Source organism: Aquila chrysaetos, chromosome 22 (genome assembly GCF_900496995.4).
Source record: "Aquila chrysaetos chrysaetos chromosome 22, bAquChr1.4, whole genome shotgun sequence".
Classification (NCBI taxonomy): domain Eukaryota; kingdom Metazoa; phylum Chordata; class Aves; order Accipitriformes; family Accipitridae; genus Aquila; species Aquila chrysaetos.
In genome coordinates this window covers 16,682,912-16,698,445 of record NC_044025.1, presented here as the reverse complement: position 1 = coordinate 16,698,445, position 15,534 = coordinate 16,682,912, and the positions used below count along the sequence as shown (strand labels likewise).

General features: G+C 42.3%; 1 protein-coding gene across 2 annotated transcripts in view; it reads right to left on the bottom strand.

Moving 5' to 3' along the window:
• RASGEF1C (RasGEF domain family member 1C) overlaps positions 1 to 15,534 on the bottom strand; it is a 135,741-nt gene that overhangs the window by 7,932 nt on the left and 112,275 nt on the right. For both annotated transcript variants that reach the window (XM_029998166.2, XM_029998167.1), the window contains 8 exons: positions 15,130 to 15,204; positions 11,379 to 11,474; positions 10,175 to 10,277; positions 9,994 to 10,073; positions 9,256 to 9,351; positions 3,963 to 4,058; positions 2,478 to 2,601; positions 382 to 454 (listed from right to left, as the gene is read on the bottom strand). In XM_029998166.2, the coding sequence (XP_029854026.1) occupies positions 382 to 454; positions 2,478 to 2,601; positions 3,963 to 4,058; positions 9,256 to 9,351; positions 9,994 to 10,073; positions 10,175 to 10,277; positions 11,379 to 11,474; positions 15,130 to 15,204 (743 nt within the window). The remainder of the gene's footprint in view (positions 1 to 381; positions 455 to 2,477; positions 2,602 to 3,962; positions 4,059 to 9,255; positions 9,352 to 9,993; positions 10,074 to 10,174; positions 10,278 to 11,378; positions 11,475 to 15,129; positions 15,205 to 15,534) is intronic.

The window sequence follows — 15,534 nt, the reverse complement described above, 5'->3', positions numbered from 1 at the left end:
TGGGTTGTTTGGTTGTTTTTTTTTTTTTTAAAATCACTCTCTTCAGATTCTCACTTATACCAAACCATTATACATCTCTTGTAAGAGATATAAACTGTAGGAAGATCCAGTTAACCCAGGGCATTTTTCATCTACACCAGGCCTCTTTTGCATGGGTACAGCACTCTATAAATGCACAAATGGAGGGTATTCTTTAAATGGTGGATAATTTGAGATTACGATAAGCTTTTATCAGTGCAGCCTCAGCTCTGTAGATTAGCTTTAAGTGGAAAAGACCTCCATCAGAGGTCACATTTTACATGTCAGCACTTGACAAGTTTTAACTATCAGTGCAGCATTTTGGAGGTGCTTTAGAAATGAGCTGATAAAATGAGTGGTTACCTTAAGGATTTCCACCTGTCTTTTTCTGTCTGGTTTTCTGGACTTTCACTTTCATAGGAAGCCAGATACAACCCTGGAAAAGGTAAATATGTGTTATTCCAGCAGCAACAGTAACCCCCTATCCCTCTGCATTCTCTTATGTCCTATATTGTAACACACAGCAAGAGAAACTTTAAAACTTCATGGTCTGCCAGGTAGCCGGTAATCAGTAGGACACTGATGTTTAGCTCACATGTCTACCTTTGAAAAGCTGTTAGGTTCATTTTGATGGAACAGTAAAGAAGCCTAGAGTTAAAATATGTTAGCATGACCTTCTTATAACAATATTCAGCAGTTAAATGGTCTCTGGTTTTGCATATAGAGCTTTGGGCCTATTTACTCCATCACAGCACTGCTACCAAAGTGTTATATGAATATTAAAAAAGAGAGACCATGAGAGCTGACAGTTAAACAAATAAACTTTTTAAAATTAAGGATATTCCCATCACTTCACACAACCTTATCTTCCTCAATCTTTTTAAAGCTTATGGGGACATGGTATCTTAAATGGATACAAAACAGCCTCGAGGTAAGAATGAGTTACAGAAACCAGAGAGGGACCACAGTAGAAGAAAATAAACTGGTCTTTTTTTTCTGCAAAACTGTGCACTGTAGGATGCATTTTATGACACCAAATGTGTCTAGGCTGTAGAGTCTCCTCTGCAAAAGCTGGCAGTGCATTAATATCTCACTGTCTTCACAGAATTTTTTTAAAGTAGGCTGTGATTTGCGTTCACACACATTTCCTCATTTGACTGTTTAGCGATGCTTTATTCTTTAATGCTGGAATCATCTCAGTATTCAAGTCTGTGCTACAATTCAATTGCATTTTAATATTCAAGTGTTGGCCTGCTATTCTGCCATGCTGTGACAAGCATAGTACAGCTGCATTTCACATACCACTGCTGCATCTCTCTAATATATTCTCCCACCTTTTACTCAGGGCAGGTCTTTCTGCTCGGCACTTCCCCTGGGTAACAGGGGAGGCCTGCTGTGGCTTCTGCAAAGGGCATCTCATGAAAGCAGTATGAATATAGGGGAGGGCATGAGAGAGAAAATCTGCAAACAATTAGTGGGTTGAGGTCATCCTTTTTTGGTCCAGCAGCCTGAAAACTGCACTTCTACCCTTGACTTTCACTTTCTGCCCCTTTAGAGCCTAAAACCAGAACAAATGCCTCCATCCTATCTCCTTTCAATATGTATTACTTCAATCACATTAATTATTCTATTTTGGCAGTCATTCTTCTTAGGATTTAGGCAGGATTTTTGAAGCAGTATTTTGTGTTCCGAAGTAGTCCGTGAAATAAAAACTGTCTGGTCTGATTAACTTGGATTAGTACAGAAAACTGCCTATAGAATCAAGAAAAAATAAACCCAACACCAGTATAGCTTATGGGAATATAGCTATAGACAATTCTGTGCGTGACAATGTACCAAGAGGCAACTGACACAAACCAATATGAAATGACACAGTCTGACATGCTGGCTACCAAACTGAAGAGGACAGATAAGTATAAAAAGACAATCAGAGAAATAATTTCAGAACAGGGCTTTCATAGCTACAGCTTAAATTAATTACTAGAAAAGATTTTCTTAAAAATTCTTTTCTGCAGATAACATATTTCTTTGCTGTAGTAGAGGAGGTCAGCTAGACTACCATCACCCTGGGCTGTGCTCACTGAAGGGATGACAGTGTTGGTTTGCGGAAGAGATTAGTTCTGGCTCCATCAATCACAGAATGAGTGGCTAAGGGACAGCTGACATTCATAGCAGTCCACGACATGGTTGTGTGGCCTCTTTTTGTGATTACAAAAATAGGGCCACAATGGCAACTTCCTAGACAGTACCTTATAGAGAAGTTATGGACAGGAGAAAAGCAATCAGGCAGCAGCTTCATGAGCTAGAAGGTTATATTTGCAAAACCACAAGCTGTGTGACAGGAAAACTAGGAAAGAACCAGGACTGGTCAGTGAGAGAGGTCACCAAAGCATGGATCAGGGTGTTAGTAGCGATGAAGAGACATACTTTCAGTGATAAGAGATTGTACAGAGTCTTACCATCTTCAGTAAAAATGGGAGCAGTATGCAAGTAGTGGATGATGTTAGGGTCTTGTTCAAAGGGACATTCCACTTGCTTCCATGTTATAAATTCTCCTACTTGTTTAGCCAGTTCCAGAAATTTCTGTAAACATAAAACCATTCCACTCAGATACAGTAAGATTATCTCACTAAAACAAACACATCCAAGCAGAAGACTGGGATCCAGGATCCATCGTGCCAACCACAAAGACATTAGGAGAAAAAACCCTCATATATTTTAGATGGGTACCTTTTCACAGTTCATTTACAGGGGAAAGAGAGAGACAAGGTGTGCTTCATTTCTTCTTACAAGCCGTCTCAGTTTGTACTTAAATGAAAATGTATCCATGAACAAAGTTATGGGTTACACATGTATATTTAGGAATAGAGGACATAAACATTGATGGAACAGGAGGGAGCAGAATTAGATATAAATTACACAAAGTGGAGTGACTCCAACGCCTCACAACTCTTTAGGCCTTCTAACAGTTCTGATACAACTTAAGGCGATGCCAGGCTCAGTGTTTTAGGCATGACTCACTATCTCACAATGCCAATAACTGAAGGAGAAATTTAATGCAACCCAAGTGACACTGAAGAAATGATTTACAAAGAATTTGAGAGCTCAAGAACTATTTTCTCATTGACACTGGGCAGTTCTTTCAGAAGCACCTCATCCCTGCCCCTCCACCGGAATGCAAGAACACAGCCATCACAGTGCACAGCACAATGCAGAACACCTGAGTGCCTGCACACTGCCACTAGCAACGAGTTGTACTGGCATAAAACCATCCGCTCCAGCAGAGAACTGGGGTTACTCAGGATACGTGACTAATACTACATAGTGCCAGGGCTGTGGGGGAATATAAATACTTCTACTGCATTTAATAGAAATTCTTCTGTGTAAAACCTACAGGCAGGGGATAAGACATTCAACTCCTTACATCAGCGGCATGACATTTACCTCATGGACACAGTGATTCTGTACTCTATATGTAATTCTGGTTGCATTCTAATTTTTCTTTAATGACCACAAGTAATTTGTCTTACTTTGCCAAACCTCTTTATTTTTAATAAGAAAGGGTTAAAAAGGCAGATAAAGTATAAAGCATTTTATACTGACTTGTTTATGTGTGTATATAAGAAAAATAGTTTTCCATGTTTTCTGAAAAAGTCGTCTTCCCCTCCAAGCCATAAGCATAGTCATTTATACTACTGACACTATATTTCTAGCAGCCAACCGACATCAAGCAAGTTAGGATGATCTGCTTGTAATGTTTATGTAAAACATACATATTAATTCTTTTAAAAAACATTCTGGGATTGGTTTAACCTTCACGCAGTTACTTGAGATGGTCCATTTTGGCATATTCAGTCTTTGCTGGTCTGCGCTGAAATTGGAGGCAAACGGTCTCAGATAGTGCTATCGGAATGGGATAGATAAAAACATTTTTCAGATCTTACTTCAAAGTTGACATGTCCATTTGGAAGGCGATTAGCACATCCTTCATTCAAAAAATAAATGTCTTTGATCAATAGGCTGAAGAAGGGGATCACAATCTGTGAAGAGAAATGACATAACTATTATCTTTCCAATTCAGTATTTTCTCTGCATGAAAGAAGAACTCAATCAGGAGAGAGGAGAAAAAAAAAATACTAACTTTTCAGTGTGCTACACAGAAGCAGTACAGTGAAAGGCAAACAAAAGGGCAGTAGGGTATAGAGACACCTTCAGCCATCAGGAGAATGTACGCTGAAATGAATATGAACTGAACACAACGTTCACTAAGCAGAATAACATGACTAAGAAAACGCTAATATTCCAGTTTATTATCAACAGCATCACTGTCTGATGACACGATCAGACAGCAAAGAGCAAAATAAAATTGCAGAACTCTTCCCTTCTCTGTTGGGTCTTTGTAAGCAAAGATGTTGAATACACAAATCGAGCAATTTAAAGACAGCTGGGAACCAAAGAACCAGTATTGTCCCTGAACAAGGAAAGACAGAATAAAATTTGATGACCAAGGACTTGTGTGTAAACAGTTAATCAAGAGCCACTTCATTTTCAGCAGCTCCATGTATAGCTACCTCTTGAGGCATGCAATTTCCTTCCTGGTGCCTGATTAATACAACCTGCTTCTCCAAATTAACCTGCAGACAGTAGGATTGAAAATATTAATTTAGTTGGCAGGAAACTGCCAACAGTAGCCAGAGAGATCATTGTAGCACTCAAAATAAGTCCTGGGCATCATCCAGGGTAAAGTGGCATATAGCAGTGATCCAAGCTTTCTCTCTAAACCAGCAGAGTCAGGTCATAATTTGCTATAGGAAAAGTCTACTTCTAGGTAAGACTCCTGAAATTAATGGAATTACAGGAGGGATAAATTTGATGCCAGATGTTCTACGGCAGAAAGCAGTAACAGCGCTCCTGAGGTGCATCCCCAGCACATCAGCTGAGACCCAGAGTGGATCAGACTCCCTCCAGGTCCTCTTGTGTCACAGCTCAAAGGGAAAAGAAAGATAACACAAAGGACCAGTCCATGACAAAGCTGACCCCCAGGGCTCTGGGATTCGATATTCAAATCTGAGTCTACCCAGCTCTCCAGCAGTGGCACTGTGACAGAAAAAGGCCACTTGGAACGTTTGAGCTATAAGGTCAGCAGCCACCTCTGTGAGCATTTTCCTGTGGCAGCAACACCTGTCTTTTAAGCCACTAAGTATAAACTTAATCACCACAAACTTAAAGGAAAGCACATTGCATGGTAGAGTGTCCAAATGTTTCCACTGGCCTATTTGTAAATTAACTGAACTGTAGCTTGTTAAGCGTGCACCAAAGTTGAAGTGCCTTCATGGTGTGCAAGACCAGCCAAGGGAGCAATCCTTTAGTTAAGTATTTAATGTCGTACTGTTAGTCCATCTCATGCTGTACCTCAGCTGTAGTGGGATATGAAATGGACCTAGAACAGGATTGGCAGCTGTTATTTTCCAGTCTACAGCCTTCACAAAGCAACAGTAAGTGCAAGTCATAGATGCGAAAACACTTGCTGAGGAAAGGAGTCTACAAGCCACTACCAACTCTTGCTGTGAAAATGGAAGCCAATTTCTGTTTCAGCTAAAATACCACATGCAGTAAACTGCTAAAGATCTGCATCTCTGCTGGCTTTTTTATGGGACAGCCATAGATAAACTCTGTAATGTCAGTGCGATAGCCATAAAAAAGCCTGGACTGATGCTCCAAGAGCCACTGGCATTATCCTGATACATCCCACTGATACAATATAGGAATGGAAACAAAGCACAGCCTAACCCCCCCCCAAAATCCCGAGCCCTCCTATCAGGGTAAGGTGGAACAATTTTTAGTCAAACTGAGCTGAGTGTATTTCAGGATTCATGTTTATATCATCCAAACCAGATCAATCAACCTGAGGTACAGAATACAATTCAGTCAATGTAGTCTGTTTTCTACCAAAAATGATGATAACTCTGTAACCACTGTGGTCTTATAAGGTGGGAAGATACAGAGAGCCGGAGCCAGATACTGATCCCCAGCTAGAAATCACTGCCAGGTTCTGTCTACACATTTTTTGCAGGCACATGTAAGCTGCTTCTGCCCTGCTCCACACTGCCTGGGAGCTAGGTCACCATCATTAGTGGTACTAAACATAAACGAAAAGCCTTGCTGAGAGGGAAGGTATAAGAATGTGGGCTCAATGCCATGCTAATACAGCTACAAAGCCACCAGTCAGCTCAGAGCACGGGCAGAGCTTGTTCTCATCTGCATCCAAAAGGCGTCAAAGACATACCCTAGGATACCAATTCTCTACACATTTCCAGGGGATTTCTGTCTTTGGGTCACCATTTATTTCCCCAATAAAAATACGTTACTCTGTATGTTTTGTTTTCCAAATTTCTGTAGGAAAAGCAACAAAAGTGGATATAGTTACATTCTAATGTTGGCTTCAGTCCAGGCACTTTGCTAGCATAAAATCTGGGTTAGTGCCAGAAACTCGTATTTCACTCCCTTTTGAATCACCCCCCCGTGCCATCCAACCCACCCACATGCTGGAGGACAATTGCCTCCTGCAGAAAGAAGCAAGCTAATGAGATCGGACGTGTTCTTCCTCCATAGTATCAGATGGCAACAACACAGAGTACTGCACTGTACATACTCCCAACATTTCAAAGAGACATGTCATTAGCACAATGCAGGGTTTCCCAGTGGAATGACTTAATTTTGGAGGTGGTATAGGTCAGCTGACTGCATAGATAAAACCAGACTTAGTTCCTAACAAGTACACCCCTCTGAATTCTGCATGAAACATCAGCCCTTCTTCATTACCAGTTTTCTCACCCTGCACTTTGGCAGGTTTATTTCTGCTGCTGTATTGCCCCTCTCAGCTTTGAGAGCTGCCTTCCCGTGCCTTTTTACAAGCCTGCTCGTGAGCAAGTAACAAGTAGTTATGACTATGCCATTTACACACTGAGAGAAGGGCTGGATCAGAACAGTGCGGACTGAAGTCAGGGGATCCTCCATGGGTATACTGAGATCCTTCTCCTACAACCTGTGCTGCAGTCTCGCACAAGCACCCTGAGGATGAGGATGGAGCGGGTGACGAAATCAGGCAGTGTTCTTTGTGCCAGAAGGCCGGTGTCACATGGGGAATTTGGGTGAGATATGTGCACAGAGTAGGAGGAGGGAGGGTGTCCCAGGTCACCGGCTCACCCTGTCTCCCTCTGAGGATATCATTTAGCCCCTGAGCTGTGCTTCTGTTCAAGTGCTGTGCAAAACTCAGCAGCCAAGACACCAGGCCTGAGGAGAGAAGAAAGTAACATTTCTAGTAAGGCTGCCAATTACGTATTAGCTCTTTTGAGCCCATGGGCAATTTTTCTTCCTGCGAGACATAACCCGCTGCTTAGTCTGTTGGTCTGCGACAAGAGTGCTCCCTCCAGAGCACCTTCCTTCTCAAGCAGATGGACTGAGGCCTGAAGCCTCTATCTGTGCTTCTGGGGTGTCCACTTGTCGAGAAGAGGGGTGGAGGGGATTGGGATCTCAAACTTTTGTAAGCACAATTCAGTTTGAAGTTAAAATTTTCTTCAGAGGGAGCTTTGCTACAAGTTTGCCAAGAAACAACATAATTTTCTATCAAAAAAGTGATCATGTTCTTTCAATTTTATTCAAACTCATTAAAACAAATAACTGATAATCCTGCTTATAAAAAGAAACAAAATTCCTTAATTCCTACAGCAAGAATTACACAATCTGCTGTATCTGACACCGTAAAATACCCAGTATGAGTAGCTACCAAATCATATGCTTGAGCATTTTCTTGAACTAATGTTATCTACACAAGGGAAACAGAATATGGACTTTTTCTTATGTAAAATAGATTCCTTTCAATCTAATAACCTCTCTGCCCTCAGTCTCAACCAGCTAGGGGTAGAGATATAACAGAGATTGCTAACTTCCACAGGAAATTAAGTCAAACGATAAAGCAACTGGTTTGAATATATATGATGGTCGCAGAAGAACTAAACTGCAGAAGCATCTCAGACTGACAAGTCCTTGCTGCCGTGTGTGAGAGTTAAAAGAATTTCTCTGCCGGTCACAAACATCCAAAGCCATCGTCTCTTCCTTGCACAAAGAAGTGCTTTTCAGAACAACTCTGCGTACTCCCATTGCAGCTGAGTCAGCCTGCGACCAGATGCTGATCTCATTTCACTGTAAATGCTGTGAGATTCCATTAGCTTCAGCAGATTTACATCAAATTTACATGGATGTGAGATTAGCATCTGGCCTGGCTCCTCTAGTGAATGAATACTAAATTCCATATTATGCTTGTTCATGCAGCATCTACTTTACCTTAGCTATGCTCTGTGCAGAGATTACCTATTTATGACTATGTGCAATTGCAATGTTAAAAATAAACCCTCTTTCATAAAACAACAACAAAACAGAGAATTGAACGGAGAAATAAGAAAATTAACAAGAAACACACTGGGGCACAAAACAGGAGAATCCTGCACTAACATCTTGTCAATCTGATTTTTGCAGCATCAGTGACATCTCAGAAAGCTACGTATCTGCCACGAGCACTGATAAAATACTTCAATTCTTGCTCACTGAGATGGCAGCAACAACCAAATGCGATGAAAATTCACAAGGACAGAATTTCACCCCAAATTTGCTGCAGTGGATTCAGAACAGACTTCTTTGCAGGACTTGTGGTAAGTCATCTTTCCCTCATGTAAGTGGAGAACCACCTCATCTCCGAGTGCTGTGCCCTTTGCTCTCTAGCTCAAATCACACACTACACAATAGGGGCTTGTCTGCACGGAGGCCTGGCTGGCACAGTTGTAACAAAAGCACAGTTCCACCTGGGCCTGCCAGGCTGATGCTCCATACCAAAATAAAAGTCATTTTAGTCTGGAATACCTGTTCCATCAGGTTTATCAATTTAAACAATGTGAATTTTCCAGGGATATACAGATGCTTGCAACAAAGTCCTCCATGCTGTGCGTCCTGCCCTCTCTAGCTCCCCAATGTCCGAGAGCAAGTCCACAAAAGCCCTGTGATCCATTTCAGACTCCTTTCAGCCACCGATTTACATTTCTAATTGCATTTAGCAGTGCACGAGCCTTGCATTGGTGACCCATGGAAGGGAGGAGAGCATTTGCATCAAGTCTTTGAGCTGCTGACTCTCAGCAGCAATGCACACCACCCATTTGGAGACAAAAGGGATGTGGTCACACTTACCTTCTCCCTGTTGCTGTGTGCAGTGAGGGATCTGTGAGCAGCCCCCCGCAATGCTGTTCTGTAGTTATAGAAGTTACCAGTAGGGTCCATCTGGTGCTAGATACACAAAAGAAGACACATTGGTTAGAAAGCGACCTGGGTCCTCTGAAGATAACCTCACCCGCAGCTGTAGCAAACCCCGAACTGAGCCTAGCCTACACCTTAAAAAATCCACATACACACAAAACCCATGAACCAAAGATACGAAGAGAGATCTACAGATCATGGCTGTTTGTACCTCTGACTGTTCTAGTAACAGCTTATTGAGCTTTTATGTAAAGAATAAGGACTGCACATTTTACATATGCCAAATCCTGGAATCCTCAATACAAAAAAACAGCCTTAGGCCTTGTCACTTGATGTCCAAGGTATAGCTTGGGAGCTTTACACTCAGCATTGTGTCTGTGGCCAGACAAAACTGGCATCAGTGCAAGCACTATAGCTTGCATATAGGCTCATATTTTCGGTTTTTTTTCCTCCTCCTATTTACTTGAGTGCTCTGATTCCCCTCTACATATCAGCAGCTTCACACCTTCCTCACTATACCTGGGAAACTTCAGCCAGAATCTGGCCCTCTGCCTATGAAACACGTCTGCAAACATCTCATACCTGGATAACAGTGTGAAAATTCACAAACAAAAAGATCCAGAATATAATTCAAGCAGTGTATCAGCACCTTGTGGTGGTTTTTTTTTTTACCTCAAGAATGAAAAATTTGGCTGTTTTCACTTTTGACCAAGTCTTCTTTAGCCTGGAAACTGGACTCATGTTCATTCCAGCTACGAGTGAGAAAGAAGAAAAGAGCACCATGGATAAGAGTTGGGTTTCCAGTTTCATCTGTGACAGCTGATGGAGAGACCTGGTTAGAAGCTGTACTTACAAATGATTGCCATCAGCGAATTAAAATTCCCTATGTTAAAGCACTCTCGCGCAACGTCAATGAAGAATTCAATGACTTGTGCTCGCTGTTTCTTTTTTGCAGGCTGCAAATTAAAATAAACAAATATCTGTAATAAGCATATGCAGAATTGGAGGGCATCTTAGGCATTTGTTCCATACATAGCATGGGTCCAGGCACAGCTTGGACCATCTGCTATCAGTCACTGGCCCTAATTCTGTTCCAGCAATCCCGTGGATGCTGGTGACTGGCAGTCTCTAAAATCAAAGCTTTCATTGCAGTGACACAGAAGAAATTCAAGGCAATTCCCAGGCTCGCCTCAGTTAATGTCTTAGCGCTGCAACAGGCAGCCCCAACAGCCGCGAAGCAGTGCCTCAGCTCCCTGCTGGCCTCCCTCAAGCCAGTGGGCACATCAGCACAGACTTTCCTAAGGGCAGGATTTCACACCACTGTAACAGCAGCATCTTTGTCCCAGAAAGACTTTGTTTCACTGCCTTAATCCCTTTTCCCTCTTCTGGCCCTTTCAGCAATATGGCCAGGCCAAATGGTAGCTTGCATTTTAAATACACATTTTAATTGGACTGGAACCACCCCACCTCTTCCAAAGATGATCTTCAAATGGTAATGCTTTTGAGTCACAGGCTATCTAGGCTATTTATACTATTACTATTTCTCCCTTCCACACCCTTTTCAAAGGAGAAAACATTCATTTCATTCTGATGGGGCCAAGTTAAACAAACTAAAACCACTACCAAGTTAAAAAACAACTAGTCACAGCTACAGTTATGGGCAGCAGGACAAAAAGCCATGCAATGGGAATTCACGTGCACAACAGAGTTTTAGGGTGACAGATAACAAATACTGCTCCACTAGAATCTTTTTCAGCAAAAATCTCACAGGATAATTCAAGGCATTTTTCCCTCTCTTTTTCCCTGCAGGGTTCATTATTCCAGACTGTGCTCCTGATACATCAAGAGAACCGTGTATCCCCCGTGTGTCGCCAGCTCTGTTTTGCAAGATGTTTGTGATTTATCAGGTCACTTCTGTGAGTGCAGTATTACTAAAACTAACCATCAGATCCTTAGCTAGGTCATAAGAAATAAATCCCTAGGTTTGCTTATTAATGTAAAATCTCAAACTGGTACTTCAGGCGTGTGATAAAACATGGCACGTACTTTTCACTTACCATGCAAATTTCTGTTGCTACAAGATAGCAGAGTCTATTGAACCATTTCACATAGGCCTCAAGGTTACCTGTCTTCTTCTGTTCACTGAAACAAGTCTGGGAGAAAGAAGCACAGAAAGACATATAACTGTGTTTCGGTTAGCTGCCTGATTGCTAAGATAAATACTACACAAAGGTAATTATTGGCCACATCTCTCATGCACATGGAAGACTGTGCTTTGAGGGCCCCTTTCAAAAAGTCAGTAGGTAGGTGGGTGGTTGGCAGATGCACAGGGTCTAGCTGAGTGTGTCACACTGCACAATTCATACTAGTGTATAGAAAACAGCTTCATTTTGCCTGCAGCAAGTGTTTGCCGACACAGTCTGCACTGACCCTTGTTCACTGGGATATTAACAGCCAGGGCATTGCAGGATTCAGACAGCAACAAGTATATGCAGAAAAAGTAAGACAAGCACAGTCTTCCATAGCACACTTGGTTTGTGGCTTTGATTCCAGGACTTCCTTCACTTCAGTAAATGCAATCACCCACAGCCCTTTTCTGGAGGGGAGAGACCATAATTTAGTGAAGTGAACAAGAGATAAGCAAGAGAAAACACAGTTCTAGTTGCTTCTTTATGGAAAAAAAAATATTTCCCGTATTGAGGTTTCAGGATAATAGGCTCTCTAGCGACCAGCTCTATCTTGATGGCTGCTCTTGAACAGGTCACTTACATGCCAGAGATACTTCATTGATAAAAGCCATTGCAAGAAGCACATTTTTCACTTTTTTATACGAAACTTAACACAAATTCCCATAACCGATACAGGCTTTGGGAGCAGATACTTGGCTGAACACTTCCAGTTCCTTTGACATCAACAGATAGTTCGACTGCAGCAGAGTGATAGGGCAGTTCACACAGCCTGAAGATGTTGCTTGGGATTATAAGAATTCAAGTCCTTTTCCCAGCCCTAAATTCTTAGCCTGTCCATCTAGGACACACTGCTCTCTAGAGTTCACGTGATTTATTTGAACATTCATTAACATCCACTAGAGGGTATCAGAGAATACTGATTTTTTGTTTTATTAAGAAGATCATTTCCCAGAGCTACCATAAATACGTGCCACTAAGAAGAAAATCACAATGCATAAACACAGATCCGTTAATGTCAATGGTACTACCCATATTATGTAAGTTAAACAAGTGACTAAAACCCCTTAAGAAATGGGGCTTAACATGATTCCCAAGGTAATTCAAAGTAAGAAAACATTCACCTGTGATTCTGTACACAGGCCTGTTTAGAAACAGAAATCACAGTACCATGCTACGGAGCACATCTTAACAATCCTGAAATTCCTAGCCACATTATGAATAGCCCACATATACAATAAAAAATATATTTTAAAAGTATCTCAAAAGTAAATGTCAGCAAGCAGCCTGTAAATATCAAACAAAACAAAGGAAACCCAAAGCAGCCCCAGTCTACCCATAGCAGTTGCCTTTCATGCACTCTCTGCTATTTCTTGTTCCCTGTTATAGCAAAAAGTACACAAAACCTAGGTTTTGTTCTGAATATGGTATTTCCATCTCAACACTGTTGTCCTGTGCCAGGGCATAAGAACCACAGCTAATACCACAAAACTTGTGAAAAATGTGCAACAGCTGAAGTTGCAACAGACTGCTTTTTAAAGGTTAAGCTTTATAAATGGCAACAATATTTAGCACCTCCCTAGCATCTTCCATCTGCAACTCAAAGTGCTTGATAAACATTCATAAGTGAAGCCTTTTGAAGCCCTCATACAAGAAAGATGTTTAATGTGATCTCCAGCTGGAGAGGATTCAGACCAGAGCCAACTCCCTGTGGTTATCAGGGGGGCTCTCCACGGGTCAGGGAATGATATGTCACTCCACATAAGGTTTGGACTACTATGTACAATGTTCTCCCAGGTCCCACACGATCCCTCAGCTATACCTTACCCTGGGGCAGAGGCTCTTCTAAACCATCGCTGGGACCTCTGGTCAGCCCAGGCAAAGGCTGCAGAAAAGTTCCAGACTACCTCTGCTTTCATCAGCCTTGCTGACTTGAAGCCCAATAATTTGTTAGTACCATGTCTTGTGTGAAAATGTTACAGCAGTTTTGCTTTAACTAAGTAGGTCCTCCTGGGGGAAGACATTGCCTTGAACTTAAAAGGCAATGCAGTGGTGCATTCCTGCTTTGCGCCTGTTATTTTCTCTGTACTATACACTTCCCTGAAGTCACAGAACTGTTACTGGCAGCACCTCAGTGTTCAGATTTGCATCTGAAGAACATGCGTAACTGTCAAATAGCTTCTCACGGTCTGTCAAGATGATTTGCTCGCATTTCCCATCCCACCATTATTTTCAGGCTCTCCGCCTCTCATTCTAATCCTTCCCGTCCACTTTAGCTGACGTTTCCTTATGTTTACTTGGTAACCTCAATTTCTCTTCACATTTTTGTGGTATTCTGTGCTGGCCCTGCATTTGAAATTCTGGAGACAGCTACAGCCATTGTGCATACATTAGTTTATTACTGAACATTTCCCTCTTCCTCTTAGCATCCCTTCCCCTCTATGGCTTTATGCAATTTGATTTCACTCACTGCTGCTTCCCTCCCACTCTTCCAGAATTCACTCAAATTTAGTGCCCTCATTTGATGTCTTTCATTTTACTTTGATACAGATAATAACAACTGTTCATTTTCAGTCTTGTCCCTCATGGTTGCAGCAGGTTGCTGAAATCTCACTGTGGCTGGTTTGGTATTTCATGTTTCTGTCACATCTTTGCTACCTTGGGGTCCCTTCCTAAAGGATGTGATCAATGCTCAGAATATTTGAAACATCAGCTCTGCCCACTCCCCTCTCCCCAAAACAAACTGCAGAATCTCCATAACTCCAATAAGAGATGGAAAGAGCCCAATGTTGTACTTTTTATTCATCTATCCACCCATCTATCCATCCATTTTTTCACCATTACAAGCTATTCTGGTGCTCTTTGGGCAGCACTATAAAGAGAGGTCTTCCTGTTATGTTCAGCATTCAATGATGAAATTCTGCCATTGATGTATGATCTCAGTGGGAGTCCATATGCAGTTCTGGGGAAGAATTTTCCACCCTCTTTCTTTTCTGGCAGCCTGTGAAATCTCTGACTCTCCCTCTCCAGCCAGGAAGTCTCTTTCCTTATTGAGGCACTCCCTGAGATGCTGCTTCAAACCCCCCCACTGGAATCAGTGGAAAGACTCCAACTGGCTTCCACGGACTTTGGATGAAGCCCTGATCAGGCACTCCATTCCCTACGGTGCTTTGGGTTAAAAGCTATTGTGTAGAGAGAGAAGAGTATGTTGATTCATGATGCACTGACTCATTACTGTGGTGTCTGGGCACAGATTATGGGCATTACATCACATCCAGAGTCTTTACGCCTTCAACACTGGGAACAGACGTTCCCTGGCCGCGTACAGCCGCAAGCCATCTGCCCTGGTCAAAGCAGGTTAGGAGGAACAAGCCAGAAAGCAGAACATCAGGGTGCTGGCCAGTCCCAGGCTAGGACATACTCTCACCAGGAAGGAATGGCAATGACCTGCCAGTGCGAGCTCTACCAACAGGTCCCATCCTTGCCACAAAAATACAGGTCATCACTTGGCCTGGCCATCATCATGTGCCCCAGGCCCCGCTCTTATATGGATCTCATCACATTGGTTCATCTAGAACAAACAGTGATCACAGGAGACACTTTGCATGCAGACAAATCATACCTTGGTGCCATCCAGAGGGTCTTTATGTACAAATGCCTGCACAAACTCCTCAGGTCCAATGTGACTTAGCCTTTCCTATTGGGGGGGGGAGGGGAAAGAGAGAGAGGAAGAAATAAGAAAGCACCCCAGAATCTCTTGTGTTTCTCTTGGTAAGGCATCCCCATTATCTGCCAGCTAGAATGGTGTTACTGAACTGGTAGACAGCCAACTAGCACCAGACATTAAAATTCATAAGAACAATTAGAGTTATTTCAGCAGAAAGAAGAAAATGAGAATAAATATGTCTCATTACTGACAAGCCAGAATAAGAGCCCTCTCCACTGCACAGAGAGAAAGGTACTGGATGCACAAGGCCCCATCTGGGAGCCAGCAGACCTCAGTTCTGTGCTTGGCACTGCCACAGAC